This window comes from Seriola dumerili, unplaced genomic scaffold (assembly GCF_002260705.1).
Source record: "Seriola dumerili isolate Sdu_G_001 unplaced genomic scaffold, Sdu_1.0 BDQW01000016.1, whole genome shotgun sequence".
Classification (NCBI taxonomy): domain Eukaryota; kingdom Metazoa; phylum Chordata; class Actinopteri; order Carangiformes; family Carangidae; genus Seriola; species Seriola dumerili.
Genome location: NW_019174271.1, coordinates 239,237 through 251,158, shown reverse-complemented (window position 1 = coordinate 251,158; position 11,922 = coordinate 239,237). Strand labels below are relative to the sequence as shown.

The window sequence follows — 11,922 nt, the reverse complement described above, 5'->3', positions numbered from 1 at the left end:
GGCCCTGAGTTTATGTAACTGTATACAGAGCTGTTTACTGTTCCGATTTCCACTATTTGGATAGGTAATTACACACACACACACACACACACGCACGCACGCACGCACGCAGGCAGGCACGCACGCACGCACACACGCACACAGGGGAGGGAAAGAGAGAGAGAGAGTCCTCCCTCCCCTCCCTCCCTCCTCCAGTTTCCTGTCATACACAGTGTGTGTGTATGGATGGTTCAGCAGTCAGTCTCCAGCTGCTGAGCGGAGTGGAGCGGCACAGAGGACACACCAGACCCGTTCCTCCTCTGGACTCTCTTTAACTTTACCTTTAATGTGAATGACAGTGTTCGGACACAGGAACATGGAGGAACAGCGCTGGTCTTTAACTTTACGGGGAGCTCTATCTGTCTTCTTCTTCACTCTGCTGCTGGAGACCGGGAATGCCGGTGAGTTGCGCATATCCTAAACTTTATCAGCGCCGTCTTCACTGCCACGACCTCACTACTGTCCTCACTAATGTCAGTGCATTAGAACCAGACTCAGACTCTGTAGTTTTACTGGACTTAGGGAGCATTACCTCCAGCGCGTTACGCAGGGGTCTCCGGAGAGAGAGAGGACAGCCGGGCGCAACAGGTGACTCATACTGCGGACTGATACACGGCTCAGCGTCGCTCCTCACTGCTGGCTGCTCTGACATCTGCGCACTGTAGCGCCTGGTTCGAACAGCACATGTGTGTTTCCACGTAGAGATTAGAAAGATTTTTCCACTATGAGATAAACTTTCACTGCAGAAAAAAGACTTTCCGCAGTCATGGACTTATTAAACTACTGCCAAGGTATTTAGTCTGACGGTAACAGTGAGTTTGTCTAACTTTCACATCCTCACATTTGGGTTTCATGTGTTCTCCTGCAGCTCCTGTCTCTTAACCTCTGAGCTGGTGATGTCATCAGGGGTTCTTAACAGAAAACCGGTGTGATTATGTACTAGGGGCAAGGATGATGAAAGATCTGGGCATTTATCTGACTGGGTTTATAATGAAAAATACTCTTGAGTTGCATGATGGGACTTGTAGGATGTGATGTAAACTAAAAGTCAAAGTATGTCAGCTTTTCTTAAGATATCTCTTTTGAGTTTTCTAACTTCATCAAAGTGCAGGAATAAGTCTCAGTATCATACAGTGCTGTTTATATTTGGCTTGTCCCAGGTATCGAACCTACATGAGGTTTCCACTGAGTGAAAGACTTTTTTATGGCGGTGTTGCATCTCTTTCACACACTTCCCAAATATTCAGCCACACATATCTGGTATCTCTGGAAACACTTAGATCTCCACTAGAGTTTAAAATGCAGCTCAGCAGGTTTAAACAGTGTACTGATTAGTTCCTACGTGATCGTAGTGTTTTAGGGATGATGTGTCTGAGCCTTTCCCTCCATGTGTGAACAGTGGCAGTATAACAGACTTGGCCACTTTCCATGTGACAAACTGTGACACCAGTAAACCACAGAAACCTCCCCACGCTTGCTGACAGGTGGTAAGATTGAGCACAGCATTCAGATGAAAACAAGAAGTAAACTTTTTTGTTGTCCCTTCATCTCCTTTCCTTCTCCTTCTTCTTCTTCTGCCCCTCTCCCTGCTGTTTGTTCCTGCCCTCCTCCCACGGTGGGGCCTATTTTGAACCTGGAAGTCCCACATACCAGAAAGACTGTGTGGTCGTGCTGCATTGTATGTGTCACAAATAGACACACACACACACACACACCGACACTCATGTAAGCACAAAAAGACATATAAGCTTCCACCCACATGACACCCCCCCCCCCCCCCCAACCAGTGCACATTAACACACACACACACACACACACAAACTTCTTGCAGTTGACTGGAGGAAGCAGCTCACCACTCTCCCAGTGCCAGAGCAGCTTGATATGTCGGTTACACAAACAGCAGAGCTGGACTCTTGTTTTTATCTATTCTGTCTCTGTTTGCTTTGAATTGATGTCGGCACCATCCGCTGGTCGGCCCGTCACAGGAAGGTTCCTTCATCCTTCCTTTTTTTCCAGGGAATCTTCATCGTGTCAGGGCAGAGGCCGCCGCGAGCTCGTGCACTTCCTGATCCTCGTGCCGAGCCAAGAGTGTGTCGAAACAAAAACTATTTTAAAGATGACAAACAGAAGTCAGGGGTCAGAGGGAGAACAGTAGGACGACTTTATCACTGACACAGAGACTTTGTCATATTTCTCTGTGTTGATGGGCCCTTCTTAAGGAGTAGTGTGTGTGTGTGTGTGTGTGTGTGTGTGTGTGTGTATGTGTGTGTGTGTGTGTGTGTGTGTGTGTGTGTCCTGCAAAGTCCTGATTCCTACTGTGTTTACACTTACTTTAGTGGGCTGCAGAGAAGAGAAGGGGGTCACTCACTTTAACCCCTCTACAGTGTTCCCCTTTGATTTTTCACCATATTAGTCGACTTCCCCTCCTCTCAGATCGCTTCGCTGAGTCTCCGGATCAGAGAGAAGAAGGAGGGATGGAGGTGGTGGCAGAGAGAGGGAACCTGAGAAAGGCTAAAGGAGGGAGATAAAGACGAGAGGCATGAGAGGATTACGGTCAAGATGGTGGATTAAGACGGAGTTAGAGAAGTGGGAGGATAACTTTCAGGAGCAGAGAGCGAGCCGAGCCTCCTGCTGGGCCAGTTATGTGGCCCTGTGCTGCCTCTCGCCAGTTGTCTCCCCTCATTTTAATGAGCAGAGAGAAGCATCATTCCAGAAACGTGTCATCTATCTGTTTGGGAGGTTTAATGCTTTTTAAACCATCCTACTTTAAACATGCAGACACACCTGGAAAGACAGTTTAAGATCCTTTGGAAAACTTGGTATCAGATCTATAGTTTTTTTTTCATGTGTACCTGGGGTGTAGATTTTTCATTTTTTCCATCCACATCTGAGCAGTTTGGAGCAGTCCTTCCTGTATGTTGGTGATAAATTGGAGTCAGGTTTCCTGTTTGTCCCCCCCCCCCCTGTCCACTGTGAGCTCACATCCTCAGAGGTTTGGAAAGAAGAGGGAAAGGAAAAGAGAGGAGGAGCTCCAGAAAAATAAGTATGCATTGGAATTAGCATTATTTGTAAGCAGATTTATTGTTATTTCGATCAGGTTAGAGGACGCCATGATGGATCATTTTCAAATATTTAAAATGCTTAAGCGCCTGAGGCTGAGATCCACCAATATCCAAAGAATAGTTTGACATTTTGAGAAAATAAACTGCGTTAGATAAGAGCTTTGATTCCACTCTCATGTCTGTACATTCAGTAAATGGTAATCTTACCTTATGTTGGCTTTGTCATTTCAGAAAACAGCTTTGTTTTGTTATTTAGAGGATTTGATTGGAGCATGATTTATCTTAATCTGAGTGTGATCCACTGGTCTGCGTGTCAGACGGGAGCAGGTCACAGTAGCATGATTTCCCTCCTGCTGTAACAGGAGGAGAAGGAGAAATCTCACATTTCAGTTATGGCCCCTTCAGGAGCCGTCAGGAGAACGGTTAATGACAGTCCACACGTTCCTCCTCCACCTTCCTGTGACGCACTCAGGTCACTTGTGTTTTCACAGTGTAATTCCTGCACACGGACCAGGGTCAGGAAACAGTGCAGCAGCAATAAAAGAGCAAGTCAAAGTGCTTTAGCAGCTGGTACAATGGCCCACATACTGTACCACCATAGACCTTCATGCACAGTTTGACTTTCTGCACTGGACCTTCAGACTAACGCTGCAACCTCTGACTAAGACAGCTATCTTATTTTATCATGAGGGTATTTGCAGTGTTTCTCTTTTCTCCTCTTTCTTCCCTTTTGTAAAACATGTTCTGAAACACATACAGAACAGCTGACGTGCTAATTACTGTCATTCATATGGAGCCTGAAAAGTCTGAATTCTGGCTCTGAAAACAGTAAATATATTAAAGGAATGTCTTTATGAATGTAAACTTTCAAGAGAAAAAAGAATAGTTTGAGGAATATAACATCAACCAATAAAAAGACAGACAGTTTATCTGTCTGAGAATAGACTCAATTTCTTCACAATCTTTTCAATGTCCTGATGGTGATGATGATGATGATGATGATGATGATGATGATGATGATGATGATGATGATGATGATGATGATGATACCAAAAGATGAAGTATCTCTGTATTTCTCACAGGATGCTCCACGTTCCTTCCATCCTCATTTCTGAAACTACAGTGAAAGGTGTCAGTTTATGAAATGTTCCTGGTATGATGTCAATACGACTATCAACAGACGTTGTAACTGTCAGTTTTTGCTGAGAGCGGTGCATCACAGGTGTGAACACCCTGCGGGTCTCAGTGAGGCTGTGTGGCTGCTCTAACCTGTTAACATGGGCACAGGTTTTATTAGTGGTTGTGTGGTTGTTTTAGTGCTTTGCTAATTCACACTCTTATGAAAGTGTGTTACAGTAGCTGTGCTTTGTGTTAAATGAATAAGCCAGCACACACACACACACACACACACACACACACACACACACTCATATAAACACACCCCACAGGAGGGAGTTCTTCATATATAGGGAGGATAATGAGACTTCATGTGTGTTAAAGCTGAAGTCCTCCTCTAGTCGGGGTCTACAGTTCAGGTCTGCAGACATGCTGCCCTGTCAGCTGATTTAACGATAGCACAGACTGCACTGCATGCAGTTATTTTGTCTACATCTTGGATTTCAGACATGTGAAGGCTGTTGTTGTTGTTGTTGTTTGCAAGAGAGCGACTCCTTTGATCACGGTGAAGTTGGTATCTGTCACATCAGACATCCTTAGTGCGGACGCTACCTCCATCTCTGAGCCAGATGTTTATCCGAACTGTTTATAATGAAGAGTTCGACAGAGGATAATAAGTAAAGGGGTCATCTGAGATGCTTCAGTCAGTGGAAGTCATCAGCTGCTTCATTTATGCTTCACAAGTTGTGTTCAGCAGGGATCAGTCCGTCGTTAATTCTTTTTTTTTTTTAACAAATCAAGTGATTGAAATTATAATGATGTCTAATTCCATTGATCACAGTGCCGCTCATGTTAGCATAAGTTCCTAACTACAATACTAGAAACTGTATTATAGAAACATTTCACTTACTGTCAGGCTCCAGTTGTCATAGAAACAGTGAAGATATTGAGATCAGATGAAGCAGTCTAAATACAAACCACCCTGACATTCTTGATAAAATCCAGCCCTACAACATATCACGTTACAAACACCATGTCCCACAAGGCCAGTGGCACCAGCTGGAAGGAGCAGCGGTGTCCTGGTAAAACTAAATGGACCTGTCATTTTTTAAAGCTCTCCTCCTGTGTTTAATTCAACCGTTAATCCATAAGAAGATATATTTGTGGTTTTAAGAACCAAAAACCATCTCAGTGTAGTTTTACATCAGGTCAGTGAGCCAATCAGAAGAGAGGAGGCTCTGAGCTTCTCTTCTGATTGGCCAACTGTTTTTTCAGTGACCCAATAAAAATATAGCAGATTTCAGGTAAACACTCAGAGAAACCAAATTCTGCAAGGTCCAAGTGGGCGGGCCTTGGGGCATGGCTGAGGGCGGTGACTGCTTTGTTGTGACATCACAAAGTTACAGAAGTCCTCACGGCTGGTTTTAAGGCTCAGTTTCTGGATGCAGGCTGTGTGCATTTCTCTGTGGACTGAACGCTTTGATACTTTCACAGTATTAATATAGAACCTAGACCTGCTTTATAATCAAACTACACATGGACAGAGACCTTTAGACTATATGGACCTTTAAAGCTAACCAGGTTAATTACCATGAGCCAATGACAAAGAGTTAAAATGATAGTAACTGCTGCTGTGGTAACTGCTCTACTTTATGTAAACCTTAAGAACACATTTGACTTCTTCAGAAAGAATGAAGACAGAAACTCTCAGTGAATTATTGCACTGAGCTAAAGAAGCTAACAGCTGCTAGCCCGGGTGCTGTCAGGACTTGATCCAGAACCTGTCCATGACATCCAGCCCCACCAGGGGCAGACGCTTGGCGACATGGAGGCTTAAACTCAGACCTCCCAGCAGAAGCCACCCTGCTGCACCACAACACCTGAACAGTGTACAAAGAGCACACATCCCACCCAGCCAGTCAGGATTATTTGGACACAAAGGCCATATGGAGAAACCTTCACTCCCTTTCTAGATTCAGAGAAATGTGGTGTAAAAAGTAATTGTTAAGCCCTGTAAACTTCAGACTTACACAGGCTAACATGGTTAACTGGGTTTTTTCTTTTTTTTCACACAGCCTCTCCTAAGCTTGCAAGCAGTGGGCTTGGAGCACAAGAGGCAGGTCTGAACAGGTCACAGTGCAGAGGGAGATCAGAGAGGTTTAGGCAGCTCGAGTCATGCAAAGGAGAAAGACAAGGATAAGATTTTACTGATTATGCAGCTAGCCCAGGCAGCACGCGACAGACTGTACTGCATGCTATACCCTCCAGCCTGCTAGAGTGATGATAACAAACAATGTAAGTGTATACCAAGGCTGATTACTCCTTTATTATAAAGCAGAAGTGAAGACAGAAATGGGTGTAAACAGCTGTTTCTCAAGCAGGATAATGAATTTTTATTTCAACTATAACCTGTCATCGCCTTATAATGTTCATAATGAGCCACATTAGTCATGTTACTCGTGTTTTTAGATTTGATTTCACATTTCACCGATTTGTCCATTCATCTCTTACTTCCAGGATATCTCCAGCATTCACATCAGGTCAGATCTTTCAGGAAATCCTTGTTGCAGTCATTTCAGAGACTCCATGAGGTTTTGGTTTATGTGTCTAAAGTGGTTTGATCTAAGAAATGGTTGTAGCTTGGCACAAGCTGCCTATTGATTCAGCTGCGGCTGCCTGTCTCAGTGGTTTAGTGTGGTCTTGGACTATTTTTGTATGACTTGATGGTTTCCTCAGGTCCCATCCAGCACATATGAGGTGGCTGATCCAGGCACATGCTGCGAAGCCTGGTGGAGGTGATGCCCAGGTTGTGGTTGTCTGTGTTGACGGCCGTTTATGGTCCCGACCTGGAAGCTGATTCTTTTCGTGCGGTTCCAAGCTGCTGTGTGTTGTACAGTGTGTAGTTTACACGGTCATACATGCCTGCTCTAATGTGTCACTTCAGTTATTTGCAAGAAGAATTCACTGATTTGTTGAACAAGTTGCACGTAGCTGCAAACCAGTTAGGAGCTACAGCTTGGATCCCATTGCAAAAACTTAGATTTGACTCTTGATTTGGACTCGTTTCAAAGACTCAATCCATTAAGACTTAAGACACTCTCTAAGAACTCAAAACAGCCTCCTAAAACCTGAGGGTTTTCTGAAAAACTTCACTACTTCACTAAAACCTTTATCACTCAGTCTGTGAAGCAGATAGAGACATTAAATAAAAAACATTTCAGAGCTTAAACCTTTGACTTTTATTGTGAATCACTGGCTTTGCCTTAGAAACTGTATATGGCTGGAAAAAGAAGCGCATTTATTAGAATTCTCAGTTCAAACAACATGTTTGAAACATTTAAGGTCTCAAATGGTTTTCATTTCATGCCGCTATCTGCTCCAGAGGCTGAGAAATAAAGGTTTTAGTGACAGCGCTGCATCAGGTGAATCTTTACCTTTGCTTAGCATAGATACTGGCTCACTGATCTTCCTCCTCCTCCTCCTCCTCCTCCTCCTCCTTCTCCTCCTCCGACATGCCTCTCGCCCTGAGCCTTGACTAGCTGGTTAGCAGATTAGCAGGTTGAAGTCAGTGTCTGAATCTTCTAAATCATGTTTTTATCCAGGTAACTGCTGTAATCTGCTTCAACATCACTCCCCTTGCTCAGGTCATCAGCCATTCACCGAACTGCAACTTTAAAAACTTTTCTGTGGCTATTTCCCATGATGTATTTCACCTTCCTGACACGAATTTCAGCGAATCAAAATGGATATTATCAGTCACATGTCTTAAAATTGACATAAACATATACTATGCTTAAACGTCTCATCTGGTCTTCAAGGGATACAGCTGCACAAAGCAATTTAACAGTGGGTGAAATAGTAGTAGTATAATTACAGACAGATTGTGCTGCGGACCAGTGACCAATACTGGAATTTTTGTACTGTGACACACTGTTGATGTCTCAGCTCTCAATTCAGTCAGTGAATGTATTTCTGTTCCATTTTTTCTTCCTCAGGTCAGACTGAAGATTTCAGTACTTGAAACATGAAACCGACCTGATGGATATGCGCGTGTGTGTGTGTGTGTGTGTGTGTGTGTGTGTGTGTGTGTGTGTGTGTATGTGTGTGCACTCTGCAGGTATGCCAAACTTTTACCCTTTGAGGCAGCTGTGTAAGTTCTGTGATGTGGAGCTGTCCTCGTGCAGCGGCACAGGCACCTGCATGACCAACTGCTCCATCACATCCATCTGCATGGAGAGCAGTGAGGTCTGTGTCGCTATCTGGTAGGTACATACAAGCAGCTTCATCTCGTCAATGTGATTTACAAGACAACAGCTGCTCAGGCTACATTAATGATTACGTCTCTGTCTGTCTGTCGCAGGAGGAGGAACGAAACGGGCTTCTCTATAGAAACCCTCTGCCACAACCCATCCAAGCCGCTGTATGGTGTAATGCTAGATGACTACAACAGCTCCACCTGTGTGATGAAGGAGAAGAACACAACGAGTGGGATGGCTCACTTCTGCTCCTGCACCGACGAGGACGAGTGTAACAACAAGCTGTTATTCTCCCCCAGTGAGTTCACAAAACCAACTTCCTGTATGAGTTTAAAGCTGCACTATACAACCCGTTATTTTATTTAGGTAATTTTGAATGGATAAAATAGCTATTTTTGCCCATGAATACACACTCAATAACTCATACTGGCACAGTGAAAACATCCATACCATACCATTAGCCATAGCACTCATCCCTGAGGGCCGCGGGAGCCAATCCCAGCCGACATCGGGGCGAGAGACGGGATACATCCTGGACAGGTCGCTCGCCACAGGGCTGACACATAGACACGTAGAGATTTACACCAATCACACTCACTTTTATACCAATGACTGTCACCCATCAACCTGCACAAGGCAGCCAGAGTGTTCAGAGGAAACCCACACAGGGAGAACATGAAAAGGTTTGAATGTTCGAACCCGATCCTTCTTGCTGTGAGGCGACCGTGCTGACCACTGCACCACCGTGCAAGGGGAAATAGATACAATTGATAATCTTATACATTTTTATAAATTTCATAACAATCTAAACTTGAAATCTCTCTATTACAAAAGTGAAAACAGCAGACAGCCAAATTCAGAGAGCAGCTGGTGAACATAGTGGAGCACTGAGCAGCTAAAGAGCCAGATGTTTCTCTCAGGAGCCGGTGGAGACCAAAGCTGTGTCCCAATTCAGAGGCCGCATCCTTCAGAGGGAGGTTGCATTTAAAGACTGACTGTGTCACGGCGGCGCGACTAGACCGTCCCATTTACAAGGTTCCTTCAAATGCAGCTGAGAAATGCATTGTAACCTATCCCAAGATTCAATGCAAGCTGGTAATGAAAATAATATGGCAGCAAACAAAACGCCAACAGAGAGCCTGAGCATTACATTGTTAAATGTAAGTACTGGGTTTCAGCTCAGCTAATGGTACAACCGTTAACACCAAGAGCCTTAAAAAAAAAAAGTTGTCGTGTCTTGTCAAGGTTGCTAGGAGATAGGAGCCGTGCTTTGCAACGCAACAGTAAGGGTGGATACAGTTGGTGAAGCAAAGTGAGAGTGCTCTGTAGACCAGAACGCTTCATTTCAGTTCCACCTTCGCAGTCTACCACTTTTACGAAGGGCCACGCTTTCGTCCCTGAATTGGGACACAGCTGAAAACAGAGCTAAAAGAGAGGGAATACTGGACACAAACACCACTCCACATGAATACTAATGTTGCTCCATGTCTGCTTAATTTGTCGGTAGGTAAGTCTAAAAAAATCCATTAATACGGCTTTAAAGGATAACTTGATCACTTCATATTTATCTTTTTGTCAGTAAATCCCATGAAAAAATAAGAACACTGTGTTAGTCCATCCTCAATAGATTCCTGACCCATCTGCGGCCCCAAGACCTTTTGTTGGTTTTCATGGAATTTAACAACCATATGAATCATACAGAATTAATCTGATCTGCCTACACAGGTTAAACCCACATGCATGAAAACAACAGCACACTGGCATGTAAAAGCTGTTCTGACGTCTTTTTACACAGCTGGTTTTTCACATCTGGTCGACCAGTCATGAAATCATTATGTTATCTGCTCACTCAGCTGTACAATCTCTAATATTTGCAAAGAAGGACAATACAGCTGCTCTGCTTCCTCATATTTCAGCTGTAAATGAGTAATCATCAACTATCCACCGACTTGTTGGCTGCTGCTACTACTTTCTTTCACTTATCAATAAATTGTCACTCCTCTTTGTTATCGTTTTCTCGCTTCCTCCTCTGACTTTCTCTCTCCACACTTGCATGTAAAAGCTGTTCACATGCATTTGAGAAGTTGTGGGTGTTTCTTTTTTTTGTTGGGGGGGGGGTTTAGCTACTGTCTTGTGTAATGACTAAAGAATGCACATTCACATCACAAACAGGAAGTGGAAAGTCAGTGTTTGCGTCATGCGTAAACAGCGTTTGGGGGAATCCTCGGTTTGGTTAAAGACACTCAGCTGGTGTGCGTTTGGCTGCTGCCTCTCACAACGCTGAGAAGAAAAATTGGCTGTGTGTCTCAGCCTGTAAATGTGTATGAATGTGTGTGTATGTGCATGTGTGTGTGTGTGTGTGTGTGTGTGTGTGTGTGTGTGTGTGTGTGGCTGTGTAGGCCTGCCACGCTGGAGAGCTCAGACATATGGTTTCCTGTCTGTGTTTTACTCAAATCAGAAACATCTCCAGCACATGGTGAACAGGCCCCGAAGACACAGAACACCACAGTAGAGAGTGACAGTGAGGTAGAGTCAGTCTGCTGTTATGAGGTAGCTCTTTTATTCTCCTCCTTTGTTACAGTATCATTAAGGCAGAGCTGAGTCCTCCTCCTCCTCCTGCCCCACTAAACTGTGAGATTGTATCTGCTGTAGTGAAAATGATGTGGGAGGCCAAGTGTTGAAACAGACCATCCTTCTGCTGGATGAACCGTCAGGTGGTCATGTCTGCACAGTGACACCTCCCAGTTTGCATCAGAGTTCAAAGAGCAGATGACACATGCAAGCTTCATTATAAACTGAAGAGACAAAAAACAACTAGGAATCCTGGACCCTGAATCACCACCTACATGTTTGTTCAGTGATTCAAACAGGTCTGGACTTCAGCCCATTGATGGCTGTTTCAGAGAATTAGTCAACCAATCAGAGCTTTTGAGGGAGCTGCCTCACTAAACATGGATGAGATTACCACAGCCGCACTAACAGAAATAACAAACTCTTAGTGTGAAGTTAACGGCTCTTAGTAACCGCTGCCTCAGACTTTGTGTCCGTGAACAAGTTGGATTTTGACTGCTGGTCAGCAGGTGATACTGATGCACTCTGTTCTTCCACTTATTGATCTTTATAAGTATTAATTAGCATGAGACAACACCACTGCATAATAACAGTATAAAGTTATACTGTAGCAGGGAAGCCTTGGAACTAAAACCAAGTCCTAGGCCTGAAATAGCCATTTAAACACACACGTACACACGTACACACACACACACGTACACACACACACACACACACACATATATGTACATACACACACACGTACACACACACACACACACACACACACACATACATATGTATATACACACACACGTACACACACACACACACACACATATGTACACACACACACGTACACACATACACTCACACACACACACACACACGTACACACA

At 44.1% G+C, this 11,922-nt stretch overlaps 1 protein-coding gene across 1 annotated transcript in view; it reads left to right on the top strand.

Annotated features, from left to right (window-relative positions):
- The first annotated feature begins 244 nt into the window (after positions 1-244).
- Positions 245-11,922, top strand: part of LOC111225824 (TGF-beta receptor type-2-like) — a 35,183-nt gene continuing 23,505 nt past the window's right edge. Inside the window, exons 1-3 of the mRNA XM_022750860.1 lie at positions 245-440; positions 8,335-8,479; positions 8,578-8,771. Coding sequence (XP_022606581.1) covers positions 332-440; positions 8,335-8,479; positions 8,578-8,771 — 448 coding nt within the window. The 5' untranslated portion in view covers positions 245-331. The remainder of the gene's footprint in view (positions 441-8,334; positions 8,480-8,577; positions 8,772-11,922) is intronic.